General features: G+C 44.0%; 1 protein-coding gene across 1 annotated transcript; it reads right to left on the reverse strand.

Moving 5' to 3' along the window:
* Positions 1 to 738: 738 nt before the first annotated feature.
* Positions 739 to 10,279, reverse strand: LOC146195207 (uncharacterized). Its single transcript, XM_084597723.1, has 4 exons — positions 10,089 to 10,279; positions 5,078 to 5,151; positions 4,566 to 4,649; positions 739 to 1,007 (listed from the first exon to the last, which is right to left on the reverse strand). The coding sequence occupies exons 1-4, from the start codon at positions 10,223 to 10,225 to the stop codon at positions 880 to 882; spliced, it is 423 nt and encodes a 140-aa protein (XP_084453849.1). The 5' UTR covers positions 10,226 to 10,279; the 3' UTR covers positions 739 to 879.
* Between the last annotated feature and the right edge of the window lie 4,406 nt (positions 10,280 to 14,685).

Here is a 14,685-nt window from a genome sequence, read left to right on the forward strand (position 1 = left end):
ACAAACAAGGATAGGCAATAAAGTTCTGCTGGGTCCCTAGCCACGTGAGCATCAGCGGGAATGAGAAAACTGGCGAATGTGCCGCACATGCCTGTGGCGCTGTAATAAAACAAATCAACATTCCTAGTAAAGACTGCATGAAAGTTATACAGAGCAGACAGGACTAAATGGCAGGCTTCGTAGGAGAACGAGGTGAACAAGGCTATAATTGGGGAATGGAAGTCGTGCAGTCATCAAAACGTTTCGTTGAAGTGATCCTATGTCGTCTGCGCATCGAACACACACACCTCACGCACAACGTTTTATTCCGGAATGAAGAGAAACCTACCTGTGAAGCATGTGAAGAAGAGCTTACAATCAGTCATGTGCTTATATCGTGCACCAAGCTCGAGGCAACAAGGAAAAGGCATTTCACATTTCATAGCGCTCTACAATGCACACATCCCGCTCCACCCATCCCTTTTGCTGGGAGAAAATGCATGTGTCGAGTTTTCATGCGTTCTCAATTTTTTTACGAAGAAATTAACGTAATAAAACTGCGACATAATTGTAAACGATATTTTACCTAACACAACACATACTCAACCGTGTGCTTGGAGAATGATGGCCTTAATTGGCTATGCGCCGTAAAGCCCCAATATAATACTGTATTATAATACAGTGAGCAGAAAAAGTATTTTTTGATGTTCTGAGGGCTTTGTGTTTGTTCAGATATACAATTACTGAACAGTGTTGGCCAAAAATTTATTTTTATTACATCACTCTCAAAGCATAACGTCGGGAGCTCAATAATCCCGACGTGTTGATGCGAATTAAAATCCTAGCATCAGTCTCGCAATCCTTGGCCACAAGAATCCAGTCTGTTTTCCAAGCGTAGACTCATTGGCAGCTCTTGTCGTACATCTTATACAAAGGAGATGTGCCGCACAGCAGCTTGTAGACGAACTCGCAGCAGGTGGTATCTTCTCCAAGGGCCTCGTCAGTGACCCAGTAACTGCAACTGCTTCCTGCACATGATGCAGCGGAAAAATTCAACATTAGCCATATTCATGTGAAGTACAACCTTACTGTAGGTACATGGCATGGATAACTGAAAACGCTTACTAACACATCGAGCTACTTCATTCTGCCCAAACCGGACTGACTCAGAAACGAAGCAGAACAAATAGATATCCTGGTGACTCATATTTAGTGCACTAGCGATAAAGCACTTTGCTCCTCCTCTTTTACCAATAGTTGCGAGCCGCGTGATTATTCACCTAATCAAACCTGCATACATAAAATACCTCTAGTCCATTAATTTCTTACACGGTGAGGACCGTGCAACTTTATCACAGCAATCGAAGGAAGCAACTCACTTTAACAAACGTAAGAAGAATCTGCTGTAACAGGTAATTTCTTTGAACTGAAAATTTTTTAATGCATTTCAAACACTGTGGAGCTTTTTATAACGACGGGCCCATCTGACTCGCATTACGCCTAATTGGGCGAAGCCATCGGACGTTGGCAGCTGGAGTTGATGTAGTTGTATTTAGAACGACAACGTTAACGACCGCGTTCTGCGTACAAAGTCCGGCCTCAGGGTTACGGAAGTAAGGAAAAAAAATGAGAGCACACTACCGATATAACCTTCGAATGAACAACGTTAGTTCAGTCTTTTCAATCCGCTCGGACATTTCACGCACGCCTCCGCGTCTATCACCGTGCAAGTGATGACGCGCTCGTTGCAGGCATTGCTTCACTGTCTTCAACGCGACGAGAGGGCGTCCCTCTGCGACGATGGTGGTGGTGGGGGTGGTGAACTCTTTTATTGCGCCCCAAAACAGGGGACCAGTCAAAGGACCGGTTGCGCTGGCTTAGAGGAGGTCGGCGAGGATCCCTTGGGATGTCGCGGCCTCCACCGCGCGCTGGCTAAGCCTGCGTTGGTCTGCTGGCTCAGAAGTACGCAGGAGAGACTCCCACGTCTCTGGTATGTTAGCGTTGTCTGTGTTGTAGTGTAGCAAGTCCACGCCATGTGTATGAGAGTGCGACGAAGTGACGTCGCCCTGCGACTGCTGATTCGACCGTCATGGCCCTCCAAAGGTCAGCAACGAAGTGGCGTCCCTCTGCGACGTACGGCTCGGCAATCACACCCTCCGAAGGTCTGCGACGAAGTAGCATCCCTCTGAGACCACTGGTTCGATTACCACGGCCCTCCGAAGGTTGCCATCACTACGGTTGCGAGGACCAAATGTCGTTGGCGTGAATACCTCACATGCACTGGCTCTTTTTTCGACCAGTCATTCTGTACTACATATCGTACTGAATCGTCTGCCATCACTCCGAACCTTCTACGCCAAATAGGCGGGCCAAAAATTTAACAGCAATAGTAGCTCTAGGTGACCCAGTCTCGGCTGCTGGCCCGGCGGCCGTGCGTGCTGTAGGGAGGAACCTCTGATGACGTCACAACATGGGCGCCTAGTCATGTGACATACATAGCCTACTTACGTGCAGAAATCACAACATAGCTTCCCTTGGTCACTATCTGTCATGTAATTACGGCGCAACATGGCTGTCCTACTCACGTGATGAACGTGATAACGTCTCAACATACCTACCCATGGCGGCTACCCTTAATGCCCTGAATGCGTGATGACATCACAGCATGGCTACCCTAGTATACAGTGCTCTAACTAGTCCTGTGATATAATTGCTCCAATTGTGTGAATACGTCATGCAGGAGGTAGCCACGTAGCTACAACGGCAGCGCGTAGACTATTGTGCGGCAATTTGGTCACGTGGTGTGTCGGACAGACGAATGGAAGCGAAATGTGCGAACGAAAGTATTAATATCTCACGCCTTTAAAAATCACGAACACGCCTTCGGCAGATGGGAGCTGGCAGCTGACTCGACCGAGTGCTGATTGGCCGCTGAAATCTTTGACGTCACGAGACCGCATTCCATTGAGTTGACAGGGGAACTCAGTACCTCACTTGAGATTAGAAGGTTAGGTAGGATTCGAATTGAACCCACTGGCAGTCTTGGTCACCGAACCATACAGGCTACCTGTACGCCACGCTGGCTCGTCCCTAGAGCGTGGTTAAATCGAGGCATTATAACTATCGTTTGGCCCTTCATATAATGTGGCGACGTACCACTGCATGTCATTGTGCATGTGTGAGGAGATAGAGGCGCAAAGTAATGCAAAATAAATTTTCTCTCTTACGTATGAACTCTGATATTGTTTTGAAACTCGCGCGCAAAGCAGGCCTGTGCACTTGCAGATAGCTAGTGAAGAATAAATGACAAATCATATATTTTTGTGCTTTACTGCTTGGGAAATTTGTTATGTGTAAAGGTTTTGTCATTATTTTCCGGTGTTTAAATTGTCTTGCCGTGTATGTAAAAGACAATGTATCAAGTACGCGTCTCTATCTCTCTATACTGAGTTTTGCCAGGAAGTTACACACAAAGGAAACCGCGGCAGGGATTGTCTCACTCCCTGGCCGAAGATATTTGGAATGGGCGAACTCTTGTGCACACGTACTAATTCTCGATGGTTTCCGCGCTCGAGACCAGGAAAAAGCGCTGAAAAACTGGCCAGCAGAATGTTGGGCGATGCTATTAAAGAGTTGTCCGAGCGCAAATAAGGATTGGTACACTAGGACGTAACTAAATCATGAATTATTTTATAGGTTTTATAGGTTTGCGGGGTTCGACAGGCTGTGGGTAAAATTACCTTTCCAACTGAACAGCGCTTTTCCACTTTAGGCTTGAGCGTGAAGTTCGAAATATATATCAATATTTTTCAGCGCCAAACAGAATCGCACTTGGTCCTTAAGCAATTTTAACACTAATTTTTTTTTTCATCCAAGTACGAAAGTTACGTATTGAAGTAATACGCTCCGATGGGCTAGTAGGTTCATTTGAAGCGAACAAGTAAAACTGCGCAAAAGATGGGACTGAAGGAACACACAGGCACCTCCGGGTTGTTTGTGTGTCTGCGCCTTGTTTGTACCTTTGTGTTTATTCAATTCCGGTTTTGGCCCGGTTTTCAGGTTTCAGACGAACGCCTCCACTGAGCGTTTCTCTGTTTTGTGCAACCCATAAAGTTAACCGAAGACATCGTACCAAGCAGTTATTTTTTCTTAAACAACACAAAACACCACAGAACAAGAAGTACAGGCGATCAGTGCGATTGAAGAGGCAATGTATTTGTTAGAATTAGCGTCTGCCTGCAAACAGCGTCTGCTTCGTGACGTATATTTGGGTTGAATTTTGAGAAGACGCACTCCATGGAGGGTTTTAATGCAGAATGCAGTCTCTTAGTACACGTGTACCAGGACTTGAGACCAAGCAGTTGTTTCGCAGAGCCTTCTTGACTTGAAATGGATGAGGATGGAGGCCTTCATAGAGGGGATATTGGCATGTAAATGGCGCGTGTCAGGAGGGACGTGCATCTTCAATGACCTACAGGTGGGTGCTTGAAAGAAGGTTTCATACTCTAGCGACCGCTGGACACCTTTTGCGAGAATGGCCGTTCTAATGCTTCGAAAATTGTTTCATTGAGAAAACTTTTTCTTACCGTTATCGATGTAGTCATGTCGAAATACCTTGCACGTCTTGCAGTCCCTGTATGCTACTGTAAGGTTAACTGGCGGGGCAGAACCTGAAAGGAAAATTGATTGAGACTTACGTCATTAAACCAATTCTATAGCCCACATAACCGGACCTGTTATCACTTTTACGTCGGGTGAAAGGCGATTTCTACGAAACCTGCCAATCTCTCTGATCTTTATTTTACGCCGAAAGCAGTGCCTTCCCCGTTTCCCTTTCTATTTCCACAAGTGCGCACTGGCTCATGCTACCCCGGCTATTTTCCCGTAAGGTCCGTGGAACTTTCAATAACGAAATTAAGCATCTCGAGGCTCTTACTGCCTCTCTCTGTGTTTAAATCGAGACTTGCCAGCTTTCTTGGTGACCTAGTTTTGGCGAGCGCTGGCTCCGTGAATAGCAGTCTCCTGGAGTGTATTTCGCTTTCCGTGTCTCCATTGTTTATCCGCATAGAAGAACTAGCAGTTCGAAGAGCAGCCTCACCATCTTGTGGCGCAATCTCGAGCACGTTTCCCACAGTGTACCCGGGCGACGACACGAGAGTAATAGTCGCCTCTCTGAAAAAAAAAAAAATAAAGATTGGCTGTGGCTTACCTCTCTGTGCAGGATATACGTAGCGAAAGCGAAGGCATAGCTTGGTTAGCCTTGCTTAATTTTAATTGCATATGCAGGTTAGTGTAGTTGCCTGGCTAGCTAGGTCTCCGGCTCGTCGCCTTCGCCTGTTTTCATTACAACGCATAAGCCTGGCTTGCTTTAGCCTTTCCGTCTCGCTTTCCATGGCTCCAAACGCGGCAGCGTCGATAAACCAACCGCTTTTTATACAGCGCCGCTACGCGTGATAGCTGCCAGCTCCTCACCTACCTCTCCGGGTAACGCGAAATGGCGCGGCTCTCGACTTCTCTCGAGCGTCTCCACTGCTCTCTTTTTGCTGCAGCTATGCGCTCTGATATCATGCGCAGCACACCTGTTGCTACCGTCCGGCTTCCGCGCATTCACACTAGTGACCTGTCTTCACACAGCGAAATGCTCTTGTCGCATACATGCTAGATGGCGAGGAGGTGGTTGCTATAGGCGGAGGCGGTGAGAGCGGTGCAACCAATGTGAAAATTGGTGGCACGGCGAAATCGCTACACCGCGGCCATTGTAGCTTTCGCTGCAAAAAAAAAAAAAAACGGACAGACACAGATGTGCCTATTGCGCACATGACTGCACTATGCTGTGAAGCTTGGCACACTTATAAACTGGTGCGAAGGCAGTGGCAGCGTAGTCTTAACCACCATGTCACGGTGTTTCGGCTCGCGTATTCATTTTCCACGGGCTTGTGGCATACGCATTGTCACTGCGTGCTTACACTTCTCAAAGGCGGAAAAGCAGACGCTGCCAATTATATAAAGCCTGTGTTTCATACCTGCATTATGGGCAATGAATAAAAGGGTTTAACGTCCCAAAATATGGTTACAGTTTCAGCTCCCTTGAAGTAGTGAAAACAGACAATGGCAGCGAGTACTGCGTGTTCGCGATATTAACTTACAGGCAAAACAGGACGGATTCATCGTAAAATGTAGGGAATGGTCTTCCCGTGCCACATTAATGCACGAACACAAAATGGTGTGTGATGGCTACATTTCTTTCACGCCTAAGAATTTTTTTCATTTTGAGAATAACGTTCAGATTAAGGTGCATGTGCAAAACATGAAGCAAGGACGCTGGATCTGCATATGCATTCCATTCGAATAATTGGGTTTAATCAGTTCTAATTATGCACTTCCTTGCTGTGTGTAATTTTTCGCTCACGTCTCCGTTTGCTTTGTCCTACCTAACTCCAGTAAATATCTTGATGTGATTTTTAAAGTTTTTCTTTTGCGACCCGACGCTTTCCAAACATCCTGTTGTTCGTCGCCGTCAGTTCTAACTTGCCTTGAGACCCAGCAGTATTTTGTTATGTGCTTCCATTCTGACATCCTTTATGTATGTATTGCATCTCGGAGTATGGTATGTTTGCTTTTCTAAGATTCCAGTGATGTCAGGATGAAAAGGGAATCATAGGGAAGTCTTAGTAAATATCAGCACGCTTGTTTTTTTTTTTTTTTTGTCGCAACTGCAGGATAAATATATGGATTGCAATCAAAGCTCGGATCTTTTATCTGACTTTTATCTATGGCCTTGCTGTGTTTATATATTAATTCATAAAAGTAACCTTTTCCCCATACATAACTACAGGAGAACCGTTATCTCTGACTGGTTGCTTATGATCAGAAGCATGTAGGTTTTATTTGGAACTAGGTATTTTTTTCCTTCTTTTGTTGTCGCCTTCGCAACATTTAGAATCTAGCGCTTTGCAATGGTTAATTCTTTAAAGAGCATGGGAAAGACGTTTTCAAGCGATGTTTCATTTGATAATGACAGTATGCAGGACGATAGGAGAGATTTTACTAAATATTCATACTATACTATACAGAATACTATACTATACAATACTATACAGAAGCAAAATATCGTCGCGGACAATATTTGTCTTCTGTATAGTATATTGTACGCTTAGTTTTCGTTCTGTTTTGCTTGGAGAATGAAGTACAAGGCCAATGCACTGAATCGAAACGTGCCACGTGCTTCTCCAGAGATGTCATTTTCTACTAGAGCGTATGAGTAGTAAAGTTTCAGAAATTTGCGGCAGATGACAAAGTGATAGCTTCAGTTAGCGTTGACTACATGCCCACTGCGGCGTTCAAAACCGATTACTCTCAGAGAAAAAAAGTGGCGGAAAGTTTTGTTTTCTCATGGTGATCGAGCCTACATATTCTCCACTTGTGTCGTGTCTTGCGTGCTGTTGGAAGAAAAATAGAAGTGCATATTGCAATATCTAGAAATTCCCGGTCCTTGCCTTTCTTAACCTACCATGATTAAGATGCTTTATGAAATCTTGTGAGGAGTACATCATGTACCGCTAGCACTTATCGCCTAATGCTATAGAGTGTTTGCCGTCAGCATGCATGTGCATGTCACATAGGGGAAGGGTAACGAAACAGATGGCTCCAGTCAGTGAGCTGTGCCCACGCCTGTATCTTCTGGTCTAGTCAGCGCGTGCGCACTGGAAACAGGGGTGTGCGCTACGCGATAAGCGAGTCAAGTGTTAAACTATAAATATTAAAGCGTGTGCAACTCGTTTGGCTGAACAGGCGTCGCCGTAACCGTAACCCACAGTTGAAAAAAAAAAACGTGTGGCAAAAAATGGGTACGAGATTTTGGATCTAAAGAATGGCGCAACCGAACGTTGTGCAGCGTTCAAGGTGGTCTCGCACCACTTTGCTTTTCACTTAGGATGGATCTGTTATATTCAAGTCGGAGGTTATTTGACGAGTCAAATGCCAACCATTGCCTCAAGGCGTGAACCACTACCACCATATAGTACACCCTCCCCGATGTTTGCGAACTAAGATTAACAAAATTTCAGAAAACAAACACACCACAAGAACTCATAATACAAGAATACCTGGGGCTGGAAGAAAAATATAGAAAGTATACACTGCATTTGATAGAGATGGTTCAAAGACTAATGACTCTAATGCGCCCCACCGAGATTGCATAAAGTAGGGGCGCAGCAAACTAAGAGCTAGGTGGCAAGCTGCTAGGGCAAATGAAGCAAAAAACAAGCTACATTCTATAAAGCTCTTTTTAGGAGAATGGAAATCGTGTCGACATCAAGAACGCTTCATCGAAGTTATTTTATGGCGGCTATGCCTATAGGACACAAGCGGGATCCGGTAAAAACGTCCCCGGAAAAAATGTCCTCGGAGCAAATGCCCCCGGAAAAAATGTCCCCGGAAGAAACGTCCCCGGAAGAAATGTCCGCATTGGCGAAGTAGGAAAAAATGTCCCCGAACGGGGCTGAAGTCTTGCGCTATACGACGCAGACTACGTTTCCCCGTGGCGAGCTGCAATGATGAATGATTCATGTCAACTTTATTACAGCGGCTTCACTTGTCGGCTTAGAATGACCGCGAACCTCGAACTGATGCGGGCATTCATGACAAAAAAAATTATGGCAGTGGTAATAACAGTGACAGCGCCTCGTCTTCGCTTTGTTTGCGGGGAAAAGTGAAGCTTACCACCGGCTTTACCGGAGAAGCTTGGAGCGATGCTTTAACATGTCCATGATGCACGACCGGTTAAGCCTCGTTCTGCTTATACCATCATCACCCTTATCACAATTCAACACCATCATCAGAAGAACGCGGTTGAACCTCTTCACCAGAAGGTCTGGAAAGTAATTCTACTGACGTCTTCTGCTTTGGGCTGTTCCCCGAGACTACCATACGCCGATCTGCTTGTACTTTTCTGAGTGGGCAGTGTTACGAAACTTATTAGACCTGCCATATATGATTGCTTAACGAGCTGCGGAGCTCGGAACCTGGCAACGTATAAAGAGCGCAGATGACTCTTTCACCATGCTTTTACACAGTTCTTGTAAACATCTCGGGCCCCCAGAGGACGCAGGTTCCAAATGATGATTACATTTAACTCAAAGCTAAGAAGGAATGGCAATAAATATGTTTTTTGTTCATGTAAGTTCCGGATGAAATCTTTTTTAGGGCCGGCTTTGGCCTTGGGGACGTTTTTTCCCAGTTGCCGCTTCTTCAGGGGAGGTTTCTTTTAGGGACGTTGTTTCCGGGGACGTATCCTCCGGGTACCGTTTTGCCGGGGACTTTTTTACCTACACCCGGACACAAGCACATCAACCATTGCTACTTAACAAAAACAAAAATCTGTGTGAATGTTGGGGCAATAAGCTCACACCTAATCACATTGTAATCTGGTGCCGACGACTTGACGACATAAAAAAAGATATTTTATTGTAGTTTACGATGAACACATTCTGCCTCATCCTGAATTACTTTTAGACGAACAAGCATTTGTCAATTTTTCTCTTTGCTTGTACATTTCATAAGAAAACAAATGTTTTATATCAAATCTAAATGCCATAACAAGAGGCGCTTTACATAACAAATAATCTAACTTTGTGTTTGGTGCATCCTAGACGCAGTTCCTTTTGCGCCATAAAATTCCATATGACTAAGTAACTTGGCAATAATTATTCGAGCCTATAAGGCATATGCACATTCAGTTGTGTGCCGTCCATTATAGGTGCACCGAAAAGTGAAACGGACAGTGTGCCTTCCGTTGCCCAAAACCCAAGCAAACAAATTACATTTATTTGCCAAGCTCTGTGCCAGTCTCTTGGTGCCAAATATTCGTGGAATGAAAAGGCGCTTTAAAAAAGGTACCCTCAAGTCACAATTGAGTCGCATTTGAGGTGAATCTTAAGTGACCTTTAAAGTTTTTTTACTGGTCGCTGCAGCAATACCAAATTATGTATGTTTCATTTATGGCTCCGTTTTTCATTTCACTAGCACGAACCAGTAATTGTGGCGATAAATACACTCCGATATGTGAGCCCAAGTTAAAAAGAACAAAAACACAAAAAGAAAGGACTCACAGGAGGCCGTCGGATCCGTATTGAAAAGGCGACTGAACTTGCGAGTTAATGAGGGGTCCAGTTGGTCCGGCACTCACGCATTTAGCTTCACCTCCCAGTAAGGAGTCGTTCTTAAAATTGCGATAGATCTGGTGCATGCGGGTCTTGAAGGGAAAACACTGAAATGCAAATAAAGAATGCGCAAAAAATTGGAGGAGCAATTTGGACCACTGCGGTCTGGTGAAAGCATTTATAGCGCGGTGGTTGTTAAGTCTTTTGCGCGATCTTACTGAACTGTGAGTTTAATGATTACTGACCCTTTAGCGCCAATTATTGACGCTTCATGACTCTAGACAAAGAAAACCAAGATCCAGAAAAGTGGATTGTTGGGCGAGTTGGTTGGGCATTATGTTAAAAAGCGCCATAAACACGGACAGGTAGGAAGACTGTGTGTTTGTCTTCCTATCTGTCCGTGTTTCTAGCGCTGTTTTAACATAAAGAACCAACATTCGTTTCTCAAGTGCCCATATATTGTGCCCTACAGTTATAAAACCAATAAAGATAAAAACGCCCCGCGTGCATTATTCTCTTAACGCGCTCGGCTGGTGATCGGAGGGGTAGGAATTCGATTCCCGCTGGAGCACGATTTTTTGTCTTCAAGATTAAATTGTGCGGCTTTCGGGGAAGCGCCAAATGAAAGGCGCAGCACGGACGCCTGCATGCCTGCATCTGACGGCCGGCGGGGTCAGGTTGCGCGGGAATCGCATCGCTCATGACTGGACGGGATATCGCTACTTCCGGTTATTATACGAGACCGGATGTGAGTTATGATGACGTCACATTCGGTAAGCACCACCTGTATGACATTTGCGAGTGAAATACATGTTTCGTTATGCGCGGGACCGCCTCCGTCCTTGCCATTATCAGGGGGTAGCCGACTGCTCTCAAGTACAATGCACTGCTTTTTGTGTTGGCAGCTACTGACTTGAGTGACTAATTGTGATTGTGCTTCTCGTTTTTTTCTGGCAACTCGGCAACTGCCAGATGGGAAGGTCACATGAAATTCGCATTAGGGATTCTTGTATTCCGAGTCACCGATGTAACCTCTAGGCGACGCAGGGTTGTGCGGACGGCTTGGTTAAAGCAGGATAGTATCACGTAATGTGGCAGCTTTTCAACTCCATGCTATGCAAGTTTGTAATGTCATATTGTCATGTCATTAGATGCAACAATTAGGAAAGCAGTGTTTAGCAAATAGCGAAATACATGAACGGGAACCTACCCAGTCAACCACCGGACGTACATCGGACGCTCGGCGTACGTCCGGATCTGGACACACGGACATCCGTCGGAGATCTGCGCACGTCCGACGGATGTACAAAAATAATTATTTGAATCTCCCACGGAGACCCGCGCCGGATATCCGTTGGCCTATCTATTGAGGATGTTCGGAAGTGACGCCTCTCTATTTAGAAGAAGCAATCTATGATTACTGCAGGGACTCCATAATGAGTCCATGAAATGCTTGAAATTGGGCATGCGCCCCGAAGTATGTGGAACGCATGCCTCTACAAAGCAACTAATGACTACAAGTACAAAGCACCACATTGATGGTAATTTTATTATTGAAAATAATGCTGCTCCCAGTCTGCAAGAGGTTTTCAATCTGGTCCTTCCAGCTCAGTATCGGGGCAAGCAGTATTCTTACTGCAAGACTTGTAGCCAAAATTGAGACGATTTTCTGGAAACGAAACAAAAATATGCCAAGCAATGCATTTATATCGAAAGGCTGAGCAAATTTTTATGCTCAAAATACTTTATTACAAACAATATTAGAGATACGCAACTGAGATACGCAACTGAGTATCACCATCAGCCTGAATGCAAAGTGCAGAAGTTAAAATTGAGCACTATCATTTGCAGCCAAGTATAATAGGGCTGAAAAATTTCAAGATAGCAGTTTAATTCTGTAGCAGGTACTAAGCAAAATGCTTCATTCACAAACTGATACTCCATTTCAGGAGCTGTTAGCAGCCCTGTGAAAAGCTAGGGTGACCTGCGCCATTTAGGATCGTATGCACTATAATAAGAAATAGTGCATAGTGGTGGAGTCAACAGTAGGAGCACACATGTATTTTATAGTGCGGACAGGTGAGAGGTCGCAGGATTAGGCCAGGTTGCCCTGCCCTTGGCAGTGCTGCAAACGGCTTCGAGATGGGGTATAGGATTGAGTGGAACATAAAGGAACAATGTACACTGTTCATGTATCCAGATGTGATAGCGAAGTGTGCAAGGAGCGCTGCATCCTTTTCATACATATTCATGCATATTTATTAATGGTTGCCAGACATAATAGTACAAAGTTGTAGACATGAAAAAAGTCAGTAGTTACTGAAACTAAGTAAACAATAAGGAAGTATTTACGCTTTCTAATTTGTATCGTTGATCAACGAAGAAACAATATTGTTTTTTAACTGAAACTTGGTTGATTACTAGGCAAAAAAAACCCCACAACCTCAAAAGTTAGCATATGTAGCTGGAAGGGCAAGCCGATATATTTTCCACAATTCATAAGCCATAAGCAACAAAATATTATTTCTTGAAGTGCAATATAGGTGTGGTCTGGTTTATGGGGTTTAACATCCCAAAGTGACTCGGGCTATCACCATAGTGGAAGTCTCCTGGCGTTCTTTCCCATGCACTGACATTGAACAACACACGGGATCCTTGCTTTTTGCCTTCATAGAAAATTAAACATCGTAGTCGGAATTCGATCTTGCATACTAAGGATCAGCAGTCGAGTGCCCTAACCATTGCACCACTGCGGCAAAACTGAAATGCAATATATTTGTTTTCCAGACACACTGTAAACACATACCTTAGTGTAAAAAGTCCGCATTATGCAATGCTATAGATATGACCACTCTGAGAGCCTAATAAAAACTGACAGATGGAGTCCATTCATTGCCACACAGTTGCAAGTAATCTGCGACTCAGTGCCTTGGTACTAACAAGTACACTAACTACAGCTGGACATTCCTCCGACTGCATACTGCAGAAAGCAAAAACAAGGTGCTGATTATGTGAGGGGAGGAAACCTGCACGACATTACAAACTTAACTACACTCTGCTGCTGAAAACAGGTACTATACTGTCACTAGCCTTTTACCTTTTATTATTCCTCTCAGAATATGACGAAAAAGAATGTAAAAGAAAGAGAGAGGGAGCCCGGACCAGCAAAGCTTTGCCAGGCTTAATCCAATTTAAGATAAAAGAAAAGGAGCTAAACGCCCAAAATAAAAAAAAATAATTTAGATGAAAAAAAAAACATAGACATAAAAATGTAAAAAATGTACATTAAAGATACAAAAGGAAACAAAGATCACAACTGCCTAGTTACAATAGATAGATATATGAAATGGAAAAAGGATAAAGAAAGAAAGAAAAAGTGAAAGAAAAGCACAAAAAGGTAAAGAAGTCACCTCCATAGCACATGGCTAAGGCATGTAACACACACATGCAACATACCAGCTGATGTCATTATCATGCAAAGCATGGCCTTTCTCGGTATTACTCGATATGAAAGATTCGTTGATGAACCGATTGTGGGGCTCGTTGGTTTCAACCAGTTTCAGCAGCACATAGCAGGATGAGAACAGAGCATGGAGAAGCACGCAGGATAACCAGGCACTGAATCATACTTAAAAGAAAAAAAAGCTAGCTATAAAATCAGGGTATATAAATAAAGGATAAAATCAGATAAAACCACAGATTAATGCAATCTATGTGCTTAAGAGGAACACAGGTTGTAGTGGCATATTCATCTTTGAGCTTCAAGATTATGGCTGCTTCCACTATTTTGCGTATGAGCTTATGGCATTTGTTCAGAATGGTGTTTGTTCAAAAACAGGGCTACATTTTGCATTGCTGTCACATTTGCAATGTTCACTGCAGATTTCTAAACACGGAGCATTTAATGCCATTGCTGTGCTTTGTTAGTCTTTTATTGATAGATAGCAAAGGGAAACACTGGCTGTACTATATGATAAGAATTTCATTGTAGCATGCATAGAAATTGTCATATACTGCATCCACTATCTTCTGGCAAGCATGCAATGGCCAAACTGGTTGAACTATTAATAGAAGACTAATTTATAGAGCGCAGCAATGATGTCAGTTTCAGTCCAGAAACCTTCCAGTGCACTGTCACAAATGTCACACTTCTAAAAAAGTGCCAAAAAATGCTCACACTCGGACTAGTGGAAGCCGCCACTATCGCAAACCTCGAGGATGAATGCGTGTTTTCCTTTCACGCAGGGAGGTTGCTTTCATCTCTGATTTTATCGTTGATTTTATTTGCACCCTTTACACGCCCTCATTTTACACATTTTTTGCCAGTAGTCTGGTTCAGCAAATCAAAAATGAAATTTTTACTTTTCTGAAAGCGAAGATACCAAATGTCTTAGCCACAGCAGTCTCCACCCCAAGAAATAAGGCCAAACAAAAATAGCAAAAGCACAGTCACACATTAAGACTAGAAGCAGTCACGAGCCACACACACACACCTAAACACAAAGCAAAACAGAGCTGCCACACAACCCTCACAACAATACGGAAA

This window comes from Amblyomma maculatum, chromosome 3, assembly GCF_055883805.1.
Source record: "Amblyomma maculatum isolate TAMU_Amacu chromosome 3, ASM5588380v1, whole genome shotgun sequence".
NCBI lineage: Eukaryota > Metazoa > Arthropoda > Arachnida > Ixodida > Ixodidae > Amblyomma > Amblyomma maculatum.

Bases quoted from the DNA above. Each gene is read 5' to 3' on its own strand.
- LOC146195207 (XM_084597723.1), bottom strand. From the start codon at position 10,225: ATGCACCAGATCTATCGCAATTTTAAGAACGACTCCTTACTGGGAGGT. The intron at 4,650-5,077 runs GTGAGGCTGCTC...TTTTCCTTTCAG, and splicing joins CGAGATTGCGCCACAAGATG to GTTCTGCCCCGCCAGTTAAC. The intron at 1,008-4,565 runs GTAAGAAAAAGT...CATCATGTGCAG, and splicing joins ACATGACTACATCGATAACG to GAAGCAGTTGCAGTTACTGG.